This window comes from Hemitrygon akajei, chromosome 25, assembly GCF_048418815.1.
Source record: "Hemitrygon akajei chromosome 25, sHemAka1.3, whole genome shotgun sequence".
In the NCBI taxonomy this organism is placed as follows: domain Eukaryota; kingdom Metazoa; phylum Chordata; class Chondrichthyes; order Myliobatiformes; family Dasyatidae; genus Hemitrygon; species Hemitrygon akajei.
In genome coordinates, this window is record NC_133148.1 from 21,144,333 (window position 1) to 21,168,726 (window position 24,394).

Below are 24,394 nucleotides of genomic sequence, written 5' to 3' on the forward strand. Positions count from 1 at the left end.
TGAATGTTGTTCTCTTTCTCCTGTACATCTGCAGTACATTAAGAACCTGAGACTGAGAGTATAACACTGAATTGATTTATTTCTGACAGATCCAGAATATTAAATTCCAGGCTAGTTAACATCCACCTCCATAGGGATCCTATCACCAAACATATCTTTATTTTCCCCCTCCCTGCTTTCCCCAGGGATCACTCCCTCTGTTACTCCCTTGTCCACACCCCCCCCCCCCCACAATCCCCCTCCCGGCACTTACCCCTACAAGCAACCAGAATGCTACACCTGCCCATTCACCTCCTCCCCCATCTTCATTCAGGGCTCCAATCAGACTTTCCAGGTGAGGTGACACTTCACCAGTGAACATCCATATCCTGAGACCCGTCGTAATTTGGGGGACCACTTTGTCGAGGACCTCTGCTCCGTCTGCCACAAGTGGAGCTTCCCCAGTGGTCAAACATTCCCATTCGACACGGCCTCTGCTTGTGCTAGGAGACCATCCTCAGGGTGCAACAGCACCTTGTATTCCATCCGGGTTGGTGGTGCCAATATCGATTTCTCTTTTTCCCTTCCCCCTCGCGTTCCCCTCTTCTATTTGCCATTGTGGCCTCTCACCTCCCTCTAGTCCCCTCCACCTTCCCTTCCTCCTACGGTCCACTCTCCTCACTCTGATTCCTTCTTCTCAGCCCTTTCCCCTTTCCTACCACCTGGCTTCACCCATCACCTTCCAGCCCGTCCTCCCTCCCTTCCCAACGTCTTTTTTATTCTGGCACCTTCTCCCTTCCTATCCTTTCCCGAAGAAGGGTCTCAGCCTGAAGCGTTGACTGTTTATCCACTTCCAGAGATGCTGCCTGACCTGCTGAGTTCCTCCGGCATCTTGTGTGTGCTGATTTGGATTTCCAGCATCTGCAGAATTTCACAAGTTTACAGTTTTACGAGTTGCTGACAACTGAAGAAAGAAACTACGGCTGTGCCTGATGGCCGTGGTTCAATCCTAGGTACCAGGAACAAGACTAATAGCCACAGAATCCGATACCAGCAGTCCCTTGTGACGTTCCCTTCCTTTCAGAAGCTATCCCGGGTAAATGTTCAGTGTTTTCGAAGTGTTTAAGCTTTTCCCCCCAGATGAACTCGCTGATGCTTCAGCAGGTGGGATGACTGAATGAATCTCTTCCCACACTCGGAGCAGGTGAACGGCCTCTCCCCGGTGTGAACTCGCTGGTGCGTCACAAGGTAGGCCGATCGAGTGAATTCCTTCCCGCATTCGGAGCAGGCGAACAGCTTCTCTCCGGTGTGAACTATCTGATGCGTCAGCAAATTGGAGAGCTGCTTAAACCCCTTCCCACACTCGGAGCAAGTGAACGGCCTCTCTCCAGTGTGAACACGCTGATGATTGACTAGGTACGAGGACTGTGTGAACCCCTTCCCACACTCAGCACAGGTGTAAGGCCTCTCTCCAGTGTGAACTCTCTGATGGGTCAGCAGGTGGGATGAGTGGATGAACCCCTTCCCACACTCCAGGCAAGTGAACGGCCTCTCCCCGGTGTGAACTCGCTGGTGTATCTGCAGGTGCGACGACCAAGTGAAGCCCTTCCCGCACACCGGGCAGGTGAACGGCCTCTCCCCAGTGTGAATCCGCTGGTGCGTCAGCAAGTGGGACGAGTGAACGAACCTCTTCCCGCACTCCAGGCAGGTGAAGGCCCTCTCTCCGGTGTGAGACACCTGGTGTACCAGCAACTGAGATGACTCTGTGAATCCCTTCCCACACTCTAAGCAAATGAAAGGTCTCTCCCCAGTGTGAACTTGCCGGTGTCTCGTCAGGCTGTACGACCGCGTGAACCGCTTCCCACACTCGGAACAAGTGAACGGCTTCTCCCCCGTGTGAACTCGCTGGTGCAGCAGGAGGTCAGACGACCGAATAAATCCCTTACCGCACTCCAAGCAAGTGAACAGCCTCTCCTTGCTATGAACCTGCCGGTGTCTCATCAACTTGAATGAGTAATTGAAGCCCTTCCCACACTCGGAGCAGGTGAAAGGCTTCTCCCCACTGTGAACTCTCTGGTGGTTTAGCAGCTCAGACGACCGAATAAATCCCTTCCCGCACTCGGAGCAGGTGAACGGCCTCTCCTTGCTGTGAAATTGCTGGTGCCTCATCAGCTTGGATGAATAAGTGAAGCCCTTCCCGCATTCAGCACAGGTGAAGGGCTTCTCCCCACTGTGAACTCTCTGGTGCGCCAGTAGGTTGGAAGACTGGACGAATCCCTTCCCGCATTTTAAGCAAGTGAACGGCCTGTCCTTGGCGTGAATTTGCTGGTGTCTCTTCAACTTAGATAAGTGAGTGAACCCCTTCCCGCACTCGGAGCAGGTGAACACACTCCCCCCTGTGTGAGTTCGCCGGTGTACCAGCAGCTCGGACGAACGGGCAAACCCCTGCCCACATTCTGGGCAGGTGAACGGCCTCTCCTTGGCGTGAACCTGCTGGTGTCTCTTCAGCTTGGATGAGTGAGTGAACCCCTTCCCGCACTCAGAGCAGGTGAACGGCCTCTCCCCGGTGTGAACTTGCTGGATTGCCACCACGTGAGATGACATGGCGAAGTCTCCCCACGCTGGGAGCAGCTGAATATCGTGTCTCCGGGCCGCCAACGTTCAAAACAACGTGAGTCTCAACGGGACAGTTAAACAGAGAATTTCATTCCATCCACAAAACGGATGCGGAATTTCCAGTTGCTATTGGGAAAACTGTCTCTTTTCCGGGGAATGACAAGTGTTATCTTGCTTTGATCAGGAAAATAGTTGCTTAGTCCTCGAGATACGCGAAGATAATTTTCAACATTTCTTACCAGGTTGATGCATCAAAAGCTTTCCCCACCCAACATGTTTGATTTCTCCTTGCTTCAGTTGGTGTGCTATCGTTTCTGGCTATGGCCAATCATTTAGGAGTGTAAATCTCACCCTCTTATTGGGGTTTGTAACCTCCTCTCAGAAATTAAACAGACAACCATCTCCTGTGGTGAAATGACACCGCAGATCTGACGTGACTGATGTTCACTCTGAGATTCCCCACGCACAGATCCTCTGCTCGTTCTGGACTCTGTAAATGGAAGTTAGAAAACTCAGTAGGATAAAAACTCCAGGAAAGAGAATTTTAAGCTTCTTTTGTGAGTATTGTCCCAGTTGCAGGAGTCTTAACATCAATTTGAACATCATGTTTTGGAATGAACTCTTGAAATTTGAGCAGAAAGATCAAGCCCAACCTGCAGTCCCAAACGACTTTTGCAAAGTTGGAAACGGCACATTTCTCAAAAAACTATAGAAGCGTAGAAAGCCTACAGCACAATACAGGCCTTTCGGCCCACAAAGCCGTGCCATGCAAATCCTGACTTTAGAACTTACCTAGGGTTACCCATAGGTCCCTGTTTTTCTAATAATGAGGCATATAATCTATAAAATAATATGCCTCATTAAACAGTTTATATCCACAGTAATGCTTGCATCCCACAACTGTATCCTAATCATGACTCCCCCATGCTCACAGCAAATTAAAACCAACTCATTTTCACATTGTCCCAGTTCCAGCCTGAAACGTCCATTTGGTTTCTCTTTCCGCGAATTGCGCTTATCCTACTGAAGAGTTCCAGCATTTTGAGTTGCTAATAACCGAAGCCTATCCTGAGAAAGAGGGGATACAGGATAGGAAGATGTAAAATCCTCGTGGGTAGAGTTAAGAAACTGCCAGGGTAAAAAGAATTACATACAGGCCTCCAGTTAGTAGCCAGGATGTGGGATATTAATTACAACGGGAGATTAATAAAAGACATATGATAGTCGTGGGGGGTTTCAATTTGCAGGTATATTGGGCAAATCAGGTTGGTGCTCGATCCCAAGAGAGGGGATTTGTAGAATGCCTACAAGATGGCTTTTTACAGCAGCTTGGGGTTGAGCCCACTAGGGGAAAGGCAATTCTGGATTGGGTATTGTGTAATCAACCAGATTTGATTAGGGAGCTTAAGGAGGCAGCGATCATAACATGATAGAATTCACTCTGCAGTTGGAGAGGGAAGAGCTGAGGTCAGATGTATCAATATTAAAGTGGAGTAAAGGGAATTACAGAGGCGTGAGAGAGGAGCTGGCCAAGGTTGATTGGAAGGGAACACTAGCAGGGATGACGGCAGAACAGCAATGGCTGGAGTTTCTGGGGGCAATTCAGAAGACGCAGGATAGATACATCCCAAAGATAAAGTAGTATTCTAATGTGAGGATAAGGCACCGGTGGCTGACATGGGAAGTCAAAGACAGCATAAAAGCAAAAGAGAGGGCATATAATATTGCAAAAAAATTAATGGTAAGTTGAGGATTGGGAAGCTTTTAAAACTAACAGAAGAGAGGTGAGCGTGGATATCGGACCACTGGAAAATCAAGCGGGAGAGGCAGACAAACTTAATACGTATTTTGTGTCAGTCTTCACACTAGCAGTGTGCCAGGAATTGAAGAGTATCAGGGGGAAGAAGTGAGCGTAGTTGCTGTTACTAAGGAAAAGGCAGATCAACTACACCCCGGAAGGAATACAGAGTAGGGTTCTGAAAGAGGTGGCTGAAGAGATTGTGGAAGCATTAGTGATGATCGTTCAGAAGTCACTAGTTCTGGAATGGTTTCAGATCACTCAGTGGATGGGAAGAAGGTGGAGTTCAGGATTAAGGATGGGGCTTCGGGGTATTTGGAGACACAGTAAAACAGGTCCAAGTCAGCACGGTTTCCTTAAAGAAAATGCTGCCTGACAAATAACAGACTAGACCGACAGAGAAGAATCAGTGGATGTTGTTTATTTGGATTTTCAGAAAGGCCTTTGACAAAGGGCCATGCATAAGGTTGCATAACAGGAGAGCAGCCCACGGTACTACTGGTTAACATACTAGCATGGATAGAAGATTAGCTAACTGGCAGGAGGCAAAAGTGGGAATAAAGTAGGGTTCCCAACCTGGGGTCCATGGACACCTTGCTTGACCATATTGTCCATGGCATAAATAAGGTTGGACATCCCTGGAATAAAGGGTTTTCTTGTTGGCTGCCAGTGACTAACGGTGTTCCATAGGGGGCCCGCTTCTTTCCATGTTGTATGTCAATGATTTGAGTGCCAAATTTGATGGCTGTGTTGCCAAGCTTTAAGGTAGAAAGAAAGGTGGAGGAATTGTTGAGGAAGCAGGGAGAATGCAGAAGGATTCAGACAGATTGGCAGAAGCAATACAGAGTAGGGAAGTGTACGGACATGAACGTTGGTAGAAGGAATAAAGGCATAGACCATTTTCTTAAGATGGAGGAAATTCATAAGGCAGAGTTGCAAAGGGAGTTGGGAGTCCTTGTGCGAGATTCCTTAAAGGTTAACTTGCAGGTTAAGTCGTTGGTTTAAGGAAGGCAAATGCCACGTTAGCATCCATTTCTTGAGGACTAGAATACAAGAGCAGGGAAATGAGGCTGAGGCTTTATAAGCCTTTGGAAAATCGTGAGCGATTTTGGGTCCCTTATTTAAGGAAAAAATGTGCTTGTATTGGAGAGGATCCAGAGGAGGTTCACGAGAATGATTTCGGGAGTGAAAGGATTAACAGATGAGCAGGGTTTGTTGACTCTGGGCCAGTACTTGCTGGAGTTTAGAAGAACGTGGTGGGTCAAAAAGCTATGGAATATTGAAATGCCCAGGTAGAGTGGATGCAGAGAGGATGTTTCCTGTAGTGGGGGAATCTACGACCAGAGGGCTCAGCCTTAGAATTGAGGGACGTCCATTTAGAATAGCGAAGAGGAGGAATTTCTTAAGCCTTTAGTGGTGAATGAGTGAAATTTATCGCCATGGACGGCCGTGGAGGGAAGTCACTGGGCGGAAGTTGATAGGCTCCTGGTTAGTTAGGGCATAAAAGGTTAATTGGAGAATGGGGTTGAGAGGGATAATAAATTAGACATGATGGAATGGCGGAGCAGACTTGGAGGACGGAATATCCCAGTTCTCTGGTTTTATCCCCAGACTCTGCATTCGGAGAGCAGGCAGAATCAGGGGGCCGGGGGCTGACCCAATATGAAGACCGCAAATTCCTGGAAATCACACCGACCCTCCGCCCAGCCAAAGACCCCAAGCTTCGGCCCTACCTGCCGCCGAGCTCCCGGAAGCCTCCGCACAGCAGGTCCGGCCGTAGGAAAAGCCACCGCCGCCGCCGTGTGCGCATGCGCGGGCGGCTTTCCCCACCGGCTGGTGGGGTGCTTTCTGGTTCGCTGCGAATTCTGGTCCAACACTGCCGCCATGAGCGGAAATTCTTTAAAATGTTTTCACAATGCCTTGTTCCCGGCCTCAGATCGCCGAAATTACTGGTTGAACGAATGACCGTTATAATAAAGGAAACGCAGATTCAACCTATGCATAAAAATCAAGAAACAGTATGCTGGAACAACTCAACCAAATCAGCAGCATCTTACAGAAAATAAATTATGGATATTGAAACCTGCTGAGTTCTTCCAGAAGATATAAGGTATATATATATATATAGACACACGCACACACAAAAAGGTTTTTTAAACAGTCTGTAGAAAATACAGTCCACAATTTCTTATGTTCTTAGCCCACTGCTCTACTCCCTCTGCACCCATGACTGTGTGGCTCGGTATAGCTCAAATACCATCTATAAATTTGCTGATATTACAGCCACTGTTAGTAGTATCTCATATGGAGATGAGAGGGCGTACAGGAGCGAGATATACCAACTAGTGGAGTGGTATCACAGCAACAAACTTGCACTCAATGTCATTAAGACAAAAGAGCTGATTGAGGACTTCAGGAAGGGCAGGATGAGGGAACACAAACCAATCCTCATGGAGGGATCAGAAGTGGAGAGAGTGAGCAATTTCAAGTTCCTGGATGTCAAGATCTCTGAGGATCTAACCTTGACCCAACATACTGATGCAGCTATAAAGCAGCTATACTTCATTATGAATTTGAGAAGATTTGGTTTGTCACCTAAAACATTCAAAAACTTCTATAGATGTAGTGTGGAGAACATTCTGACAGTCTGAATCACTGTCTAGTATGGTTGGGGGGGGGGGGGTGTGCTACTACAAGAGATCAAAAGAAACTCCAGAAAGTGTTAAAATTAATCAGCTCCATCTTGGGTACCAGCCTCCCTAGTAACCGATGATGGTTCATCGTATGGTGACGAAACGTTTGCGACGAAATCGCCAAGATCGGAGACTAACTCAACCCAATCATAGCTCTCCACACCAATCCTATCTGCATGAACACAGAACATACAATATTACAGTACAATGCACGCCCTCTGATCCACAATGTTGTGCAATGTTCTAACCTACTAAAGTCTAACCCTTTCCTCCTGCTTAGCCCTCTACCACCAGGGGCCCCTATCTAAGAGTTTCTTAAATCACCCTAATGAATCTGCCTCCACCATCTCCTTTGGTAGGGCGTTCCAGCACCCACCTCCGTCAGTGTAAAGAAATGTCCTTTGTAATCCCCCTATACTTTCCAGAAAACACATTAAAATGATGTCCTTGGGCAAAGTCTCTGCTTGTCCTTTTGATCTATGCCTCTTATCATCTTGTACAACTCTGTTTGCTTTGCAGCTGACGACAAAGATTCGGCTGTTATTACCGCTGTTCTTCACTTCCAGTTTTAACCATTCCTGGGCACTACTGGGTTGTTTCTTGTTGGTGTGCAGGTGGATCTATGTCAAGAATTTTTGAATCTGTTTTAAACTCGGTGTGTTCAAAACCCTTTCTCCAAGTGAGGCCTCGCCAGTGCTTTCTACAGCGTTACGTCCTTGCGTCTCTTGAAATGAACGCCGCCATCGGATTTGCCTCGTCACGAATCAGTGCCGGGGCCCCCTGACGGTTGTCATGCATATGGATGATAGAGCTGGTTTCATGATTACTGCGCCTCAGGGGGTACCACAACTGGCGGTGTACTCTCCGGATGAAAAGGTAGTCTCTGGTGATCTGAATGAACTGGGGAAAGTCGGCACAGGAATGGCAAATGGAAGTTCACTCAGAAACAGGTGAAATCGTATATTCTGGGAAGTTGAACGATGATTGGCCATGCATGTGAATGGCAGGGTCCCCGGGAGCATTGTAAAGCAGAGACGGAAGTACATGATCCTGTGGAATTGGAGACACCATGAGAGAGAGTGGTGAAGAAGACGTTTTCCTTCATCCGTTGGGACAGTGAATAGCAGGATTTGGAAGGCATGTTACTTCTGTACGAGACAATAGTGAGATTGCACATGGCTACAATATAGGGGGCTCACGACCCTGCCCAGGAGGCCATCGGGACCAGGACATGAGAATCTTGGTGGTGACCTTCTAGCCGTGCATGGGGGTAGATCCCTGCAGACGAGCGAGGGTTTGTGGAGCTCCTGGGGTATTGGCGTCAGCGCATCCACAGCTGACAGCGCTGCAACGTCAGGTCTCCCGGGAAAACACGGTCTTCCAACGGGGTCCCGAGCAGCAGGCGGCCTTTGAAAGCGCCAAGCAGCCAGTAGAGCAGGGCCCCCTCCTTGGCCCCTAGACAGAGTGGGGGGGGGGGGCTGCTGGAGCTGCAGGTTTCGGCTACCCCCCACCCCCACCCCAGGATAGCTAAGTGGAGCCTGTGGCAGGTGATGAAGTGGTGTCACGTTCCCTTGGGGTTATGGACAAAACCCCTTTCTGAGGCGGCAACCCAGTGCACCCTCTTCGAGAGGCAGCTTTTGGCCTGCTATTTGACTCTTTGAGTCCATAAGACACAGGAGGCCATTCAGCCCATCGAGTCTGCTCCACCATTCAATCATGTGCTGATCCAATTTTTCCAGTCATCCCCACTCCCCTGCCTTCTCCCCCATGCCCTCTGATGCCCCGGCTAATCAAGAACCTATCTATCTCTGCCTTAAATACACCCAATGACTTGGCCTCCACAGCCGCTCGTGGCAACAAACTCCACAGATTTACCACCCTCTGACTAAAGTAACTTCTCCGCGTCTCTGTTCTAATTGGACGTCCTTCAGTTCTGAATTCATGCCCTCTTGTCCTAGAATCCCCTACCACGGGAAATCACTTTGCCGTATCTAATCTGTTCAGTCCTTTTAACATTCAGAATGTTTCTACGAGATGCCCCCTCATTCTCCTGAACTGCAGGGAATACAGCCCAAGAGCTGCCAGACATTCCTCGTACGGTAACCCTTTCATTCCCGGAATCAGAACCCTCTCCAATGTCAGTACATCCTTTCCAAAACAAAGTGCTCAAAACAGCACAGAATATTAGAAATGGGGTTTCATGAGTATAGAGCCCCAACATCACATCCCTGCTCTTATATTCTATACCTCTAGAAATAAATGCCAACATTGCATTCGCCTTCTTCACCACCGACTCAACCTGGAGGTTAACCTTGAGGGTAACTTGCTCAAGGACTCCCAAGTCCCTTTGCATCTCTGCATTTTGAATTCTCTCCCCATCTAAATAATAGTCTGCCTGTTCATTTCTTCCACCAAAATGCATGACCATAGTCGTGCCGCAGTCACACCTGCTTATCACGCAGTAGGTAAAGTCTGACGATGTAACCCACGGGGAGAGCGGTGCCCAGCCGCCTGCCATTGTCGAGAGGAAGTGGTAAATTGTGGACAGGGCAGAGAAGGGTCCTGATGGGGTGAGCCGTCTCCACGAGCCGCCACTATACCCGGATGAGCGCCCCATCATCGGCTCCTCGCCCCACACAGCGGGGTAAACCCCACCGCGGCTTGACTGCGGAGCAGAAGTCTGGCTTAACGATGGCTCCAGTCTTTGGCGGAGGGGTGGTGTAAGCCCACTGCTCTCCACCCTGCGCCAGGGAGGGTTGTTACTCAGAAGGGCGATGGGGGGAGGAGGAGAATCCACCCAATTGAATGAGTTGGCGGCTGCGACCCTGCCCCTCCCGGATCCTGGGCAGTGGCTAACGGCATGGCGGCGCGGGTGCCTCTCTGGCACGGGCAGAACTGGGCGGGTGCACAGGCGTGGGGGCGCTCCTATTGGGAACTTGCCCAGTCGCAGGCGCCCACTCCTCCCGGGATACCGAAGATGCCATGTACTATCCCGCTGCCGAAGGAGCGGCGCAGATTGTGATGGCCACGACGTTTTCCAAACAAGAGAAAAGAGCAAAAACGCAAGCAGACCCTCGAGGGGTGGTGCTGGCTTTTGATTCGGCCAGGACGGCGGCTGCAAGCACCAGAGGGTGGCCGCGAGACCCTCGGGATGAATCGGAGTTGGTCGGGCATGGCCTGTAGACTTTGCCGGCCTCTGCCTGCCACGGAACAACGAACGATATGTGCTCACAATGGCGGCCACACATTCCGGAGCCCCGTGGCGGTGCTGTGCGGCATTCTGACCGGGAAAGCACGCTGCAAGGTTCGCGGCACTTGTCATCCACGCGTGGGATCACCCGGGAGATCCAGTCGGACGACGTCGCCCAGGAGCGAAGGCCCAGGGTGCACCTTTCAAGTTGGCAGTGTCGGACCTTTCAAAGATGGGAGAGGTGGACTGGGAGGCGGAATCCGGTTTGGCTGCAGCGCCCACAGGGACTGTGGCGTGCGGAGCAGGGAATGCGCGGCATGTGGCATCACTGGGGGGGGAGCAGACTGTCGAAATACCCGCCGGCTAACCCGGAGGGAGTGAGCGTGTGTCTCCCTACACTATACAATGGCGAGGCGGTGGATGCTGACGGCAGCGGCGATGGTGACGAGATTCAACAGCACATTCCTACAGATGGTATAGGAATACCCAAACCAACACTGTTGCAGCTATGTATGTGAGGGCGCAAACCCCAGCCGCAGGAGGGGCATTGCTGGTACCGATTCTCGTTAATGCCGAAGAGCGGGACTGGGGGAGCTTCTCCAGCCTCTCCGGCTTTGGCATTCTGTTTTGGGGGGGATCCGGGACGGAGTAGCCCATTTGGCCCAACCTCACCCATGGGATGAGAATAGCCTTAAAGCACTCGGGTCTGAGTAACTCCGGTGGAGTGAGCGTTTTAAGGGCTGGTATTTCGCTACTTGTCTAATCCCAAGGTCCCTACTTTGAGAGTAATTCCTCTGCCAACAAGGAAGGGGAAGGAGTGTTGATGCAGGCGGTACGATGAGTTCAGGAGAGGCTCGGCGAGTGAGAGCAGGGGCCCGGGATGACTGTGTCGACGCTGAGTAATGCTGTGAAAGTGGGCACTCCATGGACGCCTGATAGCCAGGAAGAGCACCTTGCCCATGAGGGCCGGTGCAGTAAAAGGTGTTTCACAGAGGCAGGAAGGTTCTGGATGACAGCCTTTCCCCTGTATGGAATGGTCAGGCTGTCATGGGAACTGATAACGCATGGCCACCGAGGTGGAGACGCTGGCCGGCGAGACGATTCGCATAGAGAGGAGGCACTGACCGGGGCGGCATTTGACATCCGATGGTGGCCCTTGGACAACCAGCTCGTGGAGAAAGGCGACACCTGCGCTGTGAATGGTCGGGGGTTCGGTACCCACATCCCCAACGAGTCTGGGATCACTGGTCACATCCAGCAGCCGGAAAGTGTCTACTCTACCCCGGGGGGCAGTCGGTGGCCTTTTGGGGGTGTTGGGAGGTTGGTGGGCCACTGTACTAGTTGGGTACGGTAGGCTGGTAATCCTAGGTATCATAGTGTTATGATGCCCGTGAAGGTTAAACTAGTCTGCAGGACGAGCGTCACGGTGTTGCGAGTTTCGAGGGTGGGGGGGGGGGGGGATTTATGATGCTATGAGGCAGGAACTTGGGAGCATAATGGAACCCGGTGTGCTCAGGGGAACAACCAACAGAAACGCGGTTTAAGGAACACTTGCAGGAAGGAGGTCCTGGATGGGTTTGGCCCATTGACGCGGGGAAAGGACGGTAGGGTGAAGGAACGATGTTTGACAAGAGATGGGGAGCATCCAGTCCAGAAGAAGAAAGAAGCTTTGTTAAGCTTTAGCAAGCAAGGGTCAGTCAGGGCTCTAGAGAGTTACAAGGTAGCCAAGGAGAATGGACAGAAAAACTAGAAGGGGGCACGTGAAGGCCTTGGTGTCAATATAAAGCCCATAAAGCAGCGAGGAAGCTGTAAAATACTGATCGGCGCTTTTAAAATGGACAGGAGGAGGAGTATAGGAAACTGATACAGGACTTTGTGATATGGTGCAACTCAAACTACCTGCGTCTCAATATCATCAAGACCAAGGAGATGGTGGTGGACTTTAGGAGATCTAGGCCTCATATGGAGCCAGTGATCATTAATGGAGAATGTGTGGAGCAGGTTAAGACCTACAAGTATCTGGGAGTACAGTTAGACGAGAAGCTAGACTGGACTGCCAACACAGATGCCTTGTGCAGGAAGGCACAGAGTCGACTATACTTCCTTAGAAGGTTGGCGTCATTCAATGTCTGTAGTGAGATGCTGAAGATGTTCTATAGGTCAGTTGTGGAGAGCGCCCTCTTCTTTGTGGTGGCGTGTTGGGGAGGAAGCATTAAGAAGAGGGACGCCTCACGTCTTAATAAGCTGGTAAGGAAGGCGGGCTCTGTCATGGACAAAGTACTGGAGAGTTTAACATCGGTAGCTGAGCAGGCTACGGTCAATTATGGAAAACTCTGAACATCCTCTACATAGCACCATCCAGAGACAGAGAAGCAGTTTCAGCGACAGGTTACTATCGATGCAATGCTCCTCAGACAGGATGAAGAGGTCAATACTCCCCAATGCCATTAGGCTTTACAATTCAACCGCCAGGACTTAAGAACTTTTTAAAAGCTGTTATTAATGCTTTTTGAGATAGTGATTTAGATGCATATCATATTTTTTACTGAGTTAAGTATTGTATGTTATTAGTTTTGCTACAACAAGTGTATGGGACATTGGAAAAAAGTTGAATTTCCCCATGGGGATGAATAAAGTATCTATCTATCTATCTATCCAGTCCAGAAGAAGAAAGAAGCTTTGTTATTCTTCAGCAAGCAAGGGTCAGTCAGGGCTCTAGAGAGTTACAAGGTAGCCAAGGAGAATGGACAGAAAAACTAGAAGGGGGCATGTGAAGGCCTTCGTGTCAATATAAAGCCCATAAAGCAGCGAGGAAGCTGTAAAATACTGATCGGCGCTTTTAAAAGGTAGTTTGCGAAGGGAATTGTCCAGAAGCCCAGAGCGCATGCGCCTGATGTCGGACGTGTTGTCCAGTTCGGCGGCGACTCGGAGTCGAGCGCCAGGCTGCGGGTAGAATCAACCTCGAGCAGCGTTCTCGGCGGGGGAGAGAGACGGTAGCGGCGCCGCAAGCATCGCTGGCCGCCGCGATGAGGATATACCCTCCCCACCGCCTGGCCTGGGGCTATCCGTCCCGAGACCAGCGGCCTGAAATGTTCGCGGCGGCGCATGTGTGTCGAGGGAGTAGAGCGGTTTGTCGCTAGCTTGGAATTGTGGGCAACGGGGCGGCCATTGATTTCACTGCGCCCGGCGCACAGTCAGACGGATTGGGAACTGGCGGTGAGTTTCCCCAAACCCCGCCGACCTCTCCATGCCCAAATCTGAGCACGTAGCGGCTGGAGCTGGAACTCAGACCGGGTAAAGAGAAATTACACTTCTAGTAAATAATGAAAAATAATCACTGATCGGGAATTTTATCCAGATAAAATCGCCGGGGGGTGGGGGAAGGGGATTAAAACCAAATTATTGTGAATTTAATGATTTAATGTATATAGTTCGCATGTAATTGGGTAAAATGGCCTTTTCTATGACTTATCATAACTAGATTTATGACAAAATGATGTTTAATTTTTTTTTAGTTTTGTTGGTGTTGTAACTAGAAGGGTAGAAACGAGTAGAGACAGTGACCTTGCACTTTCAGAAGGACTTTGAAAGGCGCCACACAACGTTACAAAACAAAATTAAGACAACATGGTAATCTAGGGTCAGCGCTAGTGACCGGGGTTCAATTCCTGCCTCTGCCTCAAAGACTTTGTATGTTTTCCCTGTACTAAGTGGGATTCCTCCAGGTATTTCTGTTCCTCACACTTTCCAAAGATGAACAGTTTTGTTAGTTAATTGGTCACTTGGGTGTAATTGGGCGGCACCAGCTCGTTGGCCTGGAAAGGCATGTTACTGTGCTGTATCATACTGGTGTGAATTGAGGATTGCATAATAGAAATGGATCAAAAAGATGAGGGATAAATTGTTTATTTACAGGTTAGGAAGCTGTAAAGATTGATACAGGGGTCCCAGCTGTTCACAAGCCATGATCAATGATTTGGGGCGCAGTGCCTTGTATCCATATTCACTGATGGTGCAGAACTGGGTGATGGTGTTGGAACAAGAATACTGTGCAGGAAGTTATCTGTTGCACAGGGTATGTGTGGGTGAGAATGATTGATTGGTTCATTGTCCATCCTGGCTGACGATGACAGTGAAACCTGCGTGGGAGTGAATTTAAAGTGGAGAAGCCGTGGTACTGAGGCAAATCCGTTCTCTCGACCTCGGAAATGCGGCCTCAGTGGTATGAGTCTTCCTTGTTGGCAGTGATCGCCGTGGCTTCTGTGCCTGGCCGTGCCCTTCCCCCTCCGCAAAGCCGCCTTCCTGACTGTTCGATCTCCTCCGCCCAGTCCGCTGGGGCTGACTTTGCATGCCAGGCCAGACACGTCCTTCTCTGTCCGGGGTATGAGGCCTGTCGGCTGCCCTCATCTGGTTCAGCCTGCCTGCCGAAGCTCACTATCACAGGCAAACGGATACTTTACGCCAGCGATGGGAGCCGTGCCCACTGGGGAACAGAGGTGAGTGAGGTGCCCCAGAATGGACATGATAACCCCCTTCACCAGAGGTGCTACCCCTGGAGGGTGGGAATAGGGTAAATGAACAATCACATGAAATATCACTCTGACTGGCTCGAAGTGAGCTCATCCAATTTGTTGAAATAGAAATAGAGCGGTGGGTTACTTTGTGAATGACTACAGATTCAGCAGTGTGGGTGTGGGAGCTTTGTACGCGACTCACTGAAAGTAAATGTGCAATTAAGATGATAGAAGGTATTGCAAGATGATTTAAATATATAATTCTGCAGTTACAGTCGGTGATCATTTTATTAGCCACCTCCTGTATCTCATTCAGCCACTGAGTGTGCGTCTGTGCCCCTCTGCTGCCTTAGCCCGTCCGCTTGAAGGGTCGATGTGCTGTGCGTTCAGGGGTGCCCCTCTGCGCACCCCTGTTGTATTGTGGAGCTATTTCAGTTGCTGCGAGCTTGAACAAGTCTGCCCGTTTTCCTTCAGCTCTCCCATTAACAAGGTGTTTTTGCCCAGAGGCCTGCCATTCACACCATTCTCTGTAAACTCTAGAGATTGCTGTGTGTGAAAATCCCAGGAGATCAGCGGTTGCTGAGATGTCGTGGGCGCCAACAACCATTCCATGATCAAAGTCACTTTCTTCCCCATTTGGCTAAACAACCTCAGAACCTCTTGACCATGTCTGCGTGCTTTTATGCATTGAGGTGCTGCCACATGATTGGCTGATTAGATGTTTGCATTAATGAGCAGGTGTACTCATTAACGTAGCCACTCAGTGTTTCTCGACCCTGGTGAGATGGTTTCTGGAATATTGTATATGTGTGTGATCTCCATCCCAGCCTGCGGTAAGATCCACCCCAGACGGCCCTCGAGGTTGAGTCTCTGAGTACATTTAAGACAAAGATCAATAGATGTTAAGGTTCCTGGAATGGGCTGCCAGGGGAAGTGATGGGAAGCAGATACAACTGGAATGTTTAGACAGATGCGTGAAAGGCAGGGAATGGGGTCAGATGGATCCTGTGCGAGTGAACGGGATTAATTTGGATCGGCATCACGGTCGGCACAGACATGGTGGGCCGAAGGGCCTCTTCCTCTGCTGTACTGTTCTGCACTCCATATCGAGGGAACCAAAGGAATGGGGTCAGTGCAGGGAAGGAAGGAAGAGATCAAAGGGGATGAATATCACACTGCCAAAACGGATCTGGTGCCTTCCCAGCTTAAATGACAAATAAACTCTTCTCGGGCACAGTGCAATATATAAAAAAATGTTTAGGTACAATAAGAAGTATGTTAAAATATTAAATTAGTGCAAAAATAGTGAGGTGGTGTTCATGGGTTCATTGTGCGTTGAAAAATTTGATGGCATAGGGCATATATGTCAAACTCAAGGCCCGTGGGCCAAATCCGGCCCGCGGTGGAATTATCTTTGGCCCGCGAGATAATATCTAATTACTATTAAAGCTGGCCCCAGTAATCGAAGCGCCTATGGCGTATGATATGGCTAATGCTGAGTTTATTCAGGTACCAGGTTTTCAGGGTTTTTAGTGTTTATTCGGCAGTCTTCTTCATAAGAAACGGAATTTGTAAAGTGAAACACTTTGTAGTTATAGCAGAGACTGAGACACATGAGAGCAGGCTGAGAAAACGGAGGCAACGAAAGCTGCGTTCGCACGCGTCCGACTGATCCGGCCCGCATGAAGCTGCATTTTGCTCAATCCGGCCCGTGACCTGAAATGAGTTTGACACCCCTGGCATAGGGGAAGAAGCTGTTCCTAAAACATTGAGTGTGTGTGCTGACGGGCTCCTGTACCTGCTCTCTGATGGTGGGCAGGTCCCATTGGTGGGAGTGCTTAACGATGATGACATTTTTTCTGAGGCACCGCCTCTTGAAGGTGTCCTCGATAGTGGGGGGGGGCGAAGTTACAACCCTCTGTCCTGTGTAATGGCCCCTCCTTACGAGATGGTGTTGCAGCCAGGGATACTCGCCATAGTACACCTGGAGAAGTTGGCTACAGAATCGAGTTTAATATCACCGGCTTATGTTGTGAAATCTGTTAAATTCGCAGCAGCAGTACGATGCAATAGATGATAATACAGAAAAAAAACTGAATTACAGTAAATATGTGTATATTAAACATTTCAATAGGTAATGCAAAAAGAGTAGTGAGGTAGTGTTGATGGGTTCAATGTCCATTCAGAAATCAGACTGCAGAGGGAAAGCTGTTCCTGAATCACTGAGTTTGTGCCTTCAGCCTTCTCTACCTCCATCCTGACTGTAACAGTGAAAAGAGGACACGTCCTGGGTGGTGGGGGTCCTTAATGATGGACGCTGCCTTTTTGAGGTATCGCTCCTTGAAGATGTCCTGGATACTACGGAGGCTGGTGCCCACGATGGAGCCGACTGAGTTTACGATGCTCTGCAGCTTACTTCGATCCTGTGCAGTGAACTCCCCCACCCGCCATACCAGACGCGATGCAGCCCGTTAGAATGCTGTCCGTTCTGTAGAAGTTTTCAAGTGTTTTAGGTGACAAACCAAATCACCTCGAACTCCTAATGAACTATAGCCGCTGTCTTGCCTTCTTTATAATACGTTGACATGTTGGGACCAGATTAGATCCTCAGAGATCTCGACACCCAGGAACTTGAAACTGCTCACTCCCTCCACTTGGTATGTGTTCCTTCGTCTTGCCCTTCCTAAAGTCCACAACAGCTCTTTGGTCTTAACATCCTTCCACACAACGTCAGTTGCTTTGACACCACTCAATCAGCTGGTATATCTCGCTCCTGTACCACCTGAAATTCTGTCAACAAAATGGTTGTATAATGAGTAAATATGTAGATGGTATTTGAGTGGTGCCTATTCTTACAGTCATGGGTATGGAGAGAGTAGAGCAGTGGGCTAAGCACACTCCCCTGAGGCGCGCCGGTGCTGATGGTCAGCGGGGTGGAGACGTTATTTCCAATCTGCACAATCCAATCCAATCTCTGCAAATTGCTAATGAAATATAGGTGCTTACCGTCATGTGGGCGAGAGTCGGGCTGGTTCTGCGTGACGCTCCACAGTGTTTCCTCGGCCCTGCAATGAACCGAGGCCGTGGCTATGGCCTGCTCCGGACTCACTCCCATTCTGAGTGCAATGCGCTCACTTTGCATGATTTGTTTTCTTTCCCTCTGCACGGTGGGTGTTTGACGCGCTTTTTCTTCTAATGAGTTCTTTTGGATTTCTTTAGCGGCTGCTTGTAAGGAGACAAATCTCAAGGTTGTATAATGTATACATACCTTGATAATAAATGTGGTTTAAACATTGAACTTTTCGACGTTGAATTTCCTTGCTTCTCTCCTACAATGTCATCTGTGGTGTGGGGCGCCTCACTCTTTCCCGTGGACAGGTGGAGGGGCCATGTCAACCTGAAATTATTAACCTGCTCAGTCGAGGAGAAATACCAGCGACACGAAATTACCTCTGAAACGGTTTCTATTCAGAGAGGAGTTCGCAGCCCCACGCACTTCGGGCGTAAGGTAGCCAACTCCCAATTTGTCGGTTTACGAAGGTCATACTTATACCCAAAAGCAGGGTACTACATTCACAAATATGGTTACCGATTCAAATTCATCAATTGATTGGCTATTGCATAGCTGAGCACGCAAAATACTCAGAATAAGCATAGACGCAAGTGTAATACTTGGAATGGGTATGGACGCAAGCAAAACACTCGGAATAGGTATATAGCTCAAAATACTTTGCCGAACACATTGTCTTGTGGTCGCAAGGTTCCTCTTCTTTGTGGTGGCCACATGCTGTCTGTAATCTTAATTTAGCTACCTCTTCCCTGTCCTCCTACACTTCCCCAATGACGTATCCTCTCCCTGGTCCTGTCTACATAGTTTGCTACACTTGCCCCTCGCCCACCCCTTCTACACGTACCCCTTACCCTCTTCACATTCTCAGCCAGGCCTCACTGTTAAACGCGGCACGTTCGCCAGCACAGTGCAGGATGTTGGAGCGCTGTGTTGCCGTGACGGTGTTTGGGAGACTTGCCTTGTGCTGGCCAATAGTTTGTTTCCGCAGTAACCGGCAGATCCCCAGTTCATCATCAGGCTGATTTTTCACGTAGGACCTCGCAGTGTAAAGGTGATCTTCCTCGGCTCCCGTACGGCCCAAAGGTACTTTGATATCACCTGTGAATGTATTAAAAGACTCGACCTTCATCGCGATCTCAGGCAGAGAGTTTGAAAAGTTTGTATCCAGGGATTTCTAATCTTTATGTGGTGATCTGTGATCTGAGTGTGAACTGATTGACCTCTCTGCCTGGTCCTGTGCTCAAATCTGGAGCTGGACTCAAGCCCCTGATCCTGACCCAGAGGCAGGATAATCATAGAGCACTACAGCACAATAACAGGCCCTTCAGCCCATCTAGTCCATGCCAGCTGGGTTTTCTGCCCAGACCCATTCACCCCGATCTGGACCATAGCCCTCCCTATCCCTCTCATCAATGTACCTATCCAAAGTTCTCTTTAATGTTACAATTACAGTGTCACAGTCAGAGAGCCACCAACTGAGTCCAAGCCGACCCAGGAGATTAAAGTGATCTGTTCTGACTCACTACCCTGTACTTATTGATGATTTTTGTAACTTTTTACAGGACATCAAAGGTGGAGGAATTGCGACTGGGTATCTCAGACGGAATATCACATCCGGTCTACACCCCACTCAGCTCCCCAGCACCTGAATATCATCGGCCTGTGAACGTGGAGGGAGAGACGCTGGTTTGTTTCACTTCAGACCCCAGGCAGTGAGGGCTGTTGCAGGCACCGACCGTGACACAGCTGGGGAGAAGACACGCTGTCTACAGCGGGGAGGGGAGAAACCACTGATGTGAGGTCAGGAACCAATCTGCAGAGAAGATTCGCACTGGAGAAGAGGCCGTTCCTCTGATCAGTGTTCCCACGCGGTGATACGTCAGTGAATGCACACTGGGGAGCAGCCGTTCACCTGCCAACAGTGTGGTCGTCACAGCTCGTGATACACCAACGGGTTCACACCAGGGAGAGTCTGTTCACCTGCTCCGAGTGTGGCAAGGGGTTTAATTGTTGCACAACTTCCAAATGCACCAACAAATTCACACTGGGGAGAGGCCCTTCGCCTGCTCCGAGTGCGGGAAGGGGTTCACTCGGTCATCCGAACTTCTGATGCACCAGCGAATTCACACCGGGGAGAGGCCATTCACTTGCTCCGAGTGCGGGAAGGGATTCACGCGTTTGTACGTCCTTCAGATGCATCAACGGATTCACACCGGGGAGAGGCCATACACCTGCTCCGAGTGCGGGAAGGGGTTCAGTCGTACGTGCAACCTTCTGACTCACAAACGAGTCCACACTGGGGAGAGGCCCTTCGCCTGCTCCGAGTGCGGGAAGGAGTTCACTCGATCGTACAACCTTCAAATGCACCAACGAATTCACACCGGGGAGAGGCCGTTCAGCTGCTCCACGTGCGGGAAGGGCTTCATCCGGTCGTACGACCTTCAGACACACCAGCGAATTCACACCGGGGAGAGGCCGTTCACCTGCTCCACGTGCGGGAGGGGGTTCAATCGGCCGTATGACCTTCAGATGCACGAGCGAATTCACACCGGAGAGCGGCCGTTCACCTGCTCCGAGTGTGGGAAGGGATTCACTCGGTCGTTCGAGCTACTGGCGCATCAGCAGATTCACACTGGGGAGAGGCCGTTCAGCTGCTCTGAGTGCGGGAGGGCATTCCCGCGGTCGTATGAGCTTCTGGCACACCAACGAATTCACACCGGGGAGAAGCCGTTCACCTGCTCCGAGTGCGGGAAGGGGTTCACTCGAAAGTCCGAGCTTCTGACTCACCAACGAATTCACACCGGGGAGTGCCCGTTCACTTGCTCCGAGTGTGGGAAGGGATTCACTCGGTCATCGGACCTTCGGACGCACCAACGAATTCACACTGGGGAGAGGCCCTACACCTGCTCCGAGTGCGGGAAGGGGTTCACTCAGTCATCTAACTTAGTAATTCACCAGCAAATTCACACTCGGGAGAGACTGTTCACCTGCTCTGAGTGCGGGAAGGGGTTCACCCGGTCGTCCAAACTGCTGGCTCACCGGCGGGTTCACACCGGGGAGAAGCCGTTCACCTGCTCTGAGTGTGGGAAAGGGTTCATTCGGTCGTCAGAGCTGCTGACACACCAGCGAATTCACACTGGGGAGAGGCCCTTCACCTGCTCCGAGTGCGGGAAGGGGTTCACTCGTTCAGCTGATCTGCTGATTCACCAACGAATTCACACCGGGGAGAGACCGTTCACCTGCCCTAAATGTGGGAAGAACTTCGCTCGATCTTCTCACCTCTGGAGGCACCATCGAGCTCACGCTAAAGGGACTGTTTAAATGTGTGGTTCATAACGTGGGGATTTAAACACTGCGTCTGCTGAGACAGCGGTGAGTTCACAAGTGACTGCAGGAACTGATTCTGCAGTTATTGCTGCTGTTGATCACATCCAGGTTTGGACCCTGGTCACTGGACACATTTGGGTTGTTTCCCCTGGGACTGCAGGTACATTTGTATTCTGCATCGATTATAAATAAATCTGTTCTGTGTGAATGAACCGGGCTTGAGGGGGATGTGGAGAGACTTTGAGGGGATGTGGACAAGCTGAAGGGACAGGGAGGAACATGGCACTTGGAGGCATATGTTGGAAAAAAATAGGTCGTCAATCTCAGTGGGAAGTCCTGATGTTAAGTTGCTTGCATAATGTTGGACGGCAGAAAATGGTGCCCGGTCATGGATGGCCGTGACTCTGCCTACTGCTGGGGCAGGTAGGAGGGGCTGAATGGCCCTTACCTGGGGTATGATGCGCAGGGAGCACAATCCACTGAGCTAACAACGCCATGGGTGGAGGCAGAAGGAATGAGTCAGTGATCTGGGTTTCCTGATGCAGGGTCTCGACTGGAAACAGCAACTTGGTTGCCTTCATCGTCCAGAGGTGCTGCTCATCCCGCTGAGCTCTGTCAGCGTCCTGTTTTGTGGTTCCAGGGTCCGGAATCTGGAAAACGGGCCAAGAACTGCAGGGGGAGCTGAAGCCGAATGCAGAGTGCTGCAATTTGGCGACGTAGGCCAGGGCGGGACTTGCCACGGTGAATTGCAGTGTCCTGGGGAACTCTGGCGGACAGAGAGACCGACGTGTACAGGGTCCCCTGGAAATGGTGAGGAGGGTAGACGGGGTGGCGAAGGCGTTTGGCTCACTTACGCTCATCAGTCGGGGGACTGAGTACAAGACTCAGCACCTGGGTTGTAACTGCACGAGATGTTGGTGAGACCTCACGGAGTTCATGTCCAGTTCTGGACCCCTCACTGTAGGCAGGGTAACATTAAAGACAGGGGTTTCTCCAATGTGTTCTAAATGTAAGTACTTTCAGCCGCTGTTTTTGGACTTGTCCCAAACTTCAGGCACACTGGAGTGATATTTTGGGTGAAATGGAAAAGATTCTGAAGATGGAGCTTGAACTGGACCCAGTGTCTTTTCTCTTAGGCTTACCCAGCAGTCGTGTTATTAATGCACATCAGAAAAAACTTTTTAACGTCCTGACTTCTTGTGCGAGGAAGAATATTTTACTTTGTTGGATATCCGATAAGCCCGCTGGACTTGGTGTAAATTAATCATGGAATACATTCCTTTGGACTTTTTGGCATGTGTGGTACACTCAAAAACAAATAATTTTCATAAAACATAGATAGATAGATAGATAGATACTTTATTCATCCCCATGGGGAAATTCAACTTTTTTCCAATGTCCCATACACTTGTTGTAGCAAAACTAATTACATACAATACTTAACTCAGTAAAAAATATGATATGCATCAAAATCACTATCTCAAAAAGCATTAATAATAGCTTTTAAAAGGTTCTTAAGTCCTGGCGGTTGAATTGTAAAGCCTAATGGCATTGGGGAGTATTGACCTCTTCATCCTGTCTGAGGAGCATTGCATCGATAGTAACCTGTCGCTGAAACTGCTTCTCTGTCTCTGGATGGTGCTATGTAGAGGATGTTCAGAGTTATCCATAATTGACCGTAGCCTACTCATAGAACATCTTCAGCATCTCACTACAGACATTGAATGATGCCAACCTTCTAAGGAAGTACAGTCAACTCTGTGCCTTCCTGCACAAGGCATCTGTGTTGGCAGTCCAGTCTAGCTTCTCGTCTAACTGTACTCCCAGACAAGGCAACCCTTTCTGCAGTATCTAGATGTAAACCTGTCTGCTATACTAATGAGGGCTTTTGTATAGGATGTTGTGGTGATGTCTATGTTTTGATGGAAGCTGGTATCTGTGAGGGGAAGAAATGTCAATGTATCTGGAAATTGAAAGTTTTGATAAGCTGAGCAAAAAAAAATTTTTTTTTAAAAAAGAAGGCAAAGGTGCAAAATAGATTCAGAAGGATGAATCCAGGATTGGAAAGCTTGAAGAAGCTACAGCGTGGTGTCGGTTTTTGGCTCACAGTTGTGGCGAGTTTGAGTTATAAAGAGACTGGCTAGAATGTGGAACACTACAGCACAGTGTTGTATCGTCCCTGTGGCCCACCATGTTTGCCAACTTTTTAACCTACTCCATGATCGACCTAACCCTTCCCGGCTACGTGGCCCTCCATTTTCTATCATCCATGTGCCTGACTAAGAGTTTCCTAAATGCCCCCAATGTATCTCCCTCTACCACACATACCCATCACTGTGTGTGTGTGTGTGGGGGAAACATTTCCTCTGCTGGTTATGCCCTCTGGAGCATAATGGGTTGAGTCGTCGTTACCTTACAAAGGTTTATAAAGTGATGAAGGGCATCGATAGGGTGGGTAACTGCAGCCATTTCTCAGGGTAGGGGAGGGTAAATCTAGAGGGCATCTGTTTCGGATGAGACGGAGAAAGATTGAAATGGTTCATTCGGGGCAGGTTTTTCCACACAGAGGGTGGTGGGTGCCTGACTCACAGTGGTAGAGACAGGTGCAGTTACAGTGTCTACGTCTATTGGACAGGAAAGGTTTAGAATGATTTTGAGCCAAACGCAGGTAAAGTGGATGAGTTTGGGTCAGTATGGATGAGCTGGGCTGAAGGGCCTGTTTCTGTGCCTTACACCTCAGGCTCTGTCTGCTGTGTCCTCACACGACCCACTGCGCTGAATGAGGATGAAGGAGGTGCCCTCCTCAGTGTCCAGCCTCGGTAAGTTTTATCCACCGAACCGCCATGTCCCTCCAGTGGGGTAGGGACACCTATAGCTCAGGGCCATGAATGTTCCATGTTTGTCCATCTCCAGCTGCCCCTTTGAAGGACGATCGTGGCAGCTGCCTGCCGGAACTCCTTCCCCCTCCTCACCACCTCATTCCCCCTTCCTTTCCAGTCCCGGTGAAAGGCTTCAACCCAAAACATCAACTTGTTCACCTCCATAGGTGACGCCCGAACTTGCCGAGTTCCTCCAGCATTTTGTGTCTCTCTCCCTTCGAAGGATCGTCCATGATCTCTGCATAATCTGTTTTTTGTGGCTATTTTTGCCCTCCTCGTTTCCTTTGTGAATCCACTCCTGCAATCTAGTCTCCAGCTATTCACTTGA

At 49.7% G+C, this 24,394-nt stretch overlaps 2 protein-coding genes across 3 annotated transcripts in view; one reads left to right on the top strand and one right to left on the bottom strand.

Moving 5' to 3' along the window:
• Positions 1 to 258: 258 nt before the first annotated feature.
• The window catches only part of LOC140716417 (uncharacterized), an 89,678-nt gene continuing 65,542 nt past the window's right edge, over positions 259 to 24,394 (bottom strand). The window contains exon 4 of the mRNA XM_073029128.1: positions 259 to 2,452. Coding sequence (XP_072885229.1) covers positions 1,102 to 2,452 — 1,351 coding nt within the window. The 3' untranslated portion in view covers positions 259 to 1,101. The remainder of the gene's footprint in view (positions 2,453 to 24,394) is intronic.
• Positions 13,216 to 23,236, top strand: LOC140716399 (uncharacterized). 2 transcript variants are annotated; one of them, XM_073029092.1, is made up of 2 exons: positions 13,216 to 13,570; positions 19,423 to 23,236. In XM_073029092.1, the coding sequence occupies exon 2, from the start codon at positions 19,886 to 19,888 to the stop codon at positions 21,179 to 21,181; it is 1,296 nt and encodes a 431-aa protein (XP_072885193.1). In that variant the 5' UTR covers positions 13,216 to 13,570; positions 19,423 to 19,885; the 3' UTR covers positions 21,182 to 23,236. The 2 variants fall into 2 exon arrangements, with proteins under 2 accessions (XP_072885193.1, XP_072885194.1); XM_073029093.1 differs by having other exon boundaries at positions 13,216 to 13,492.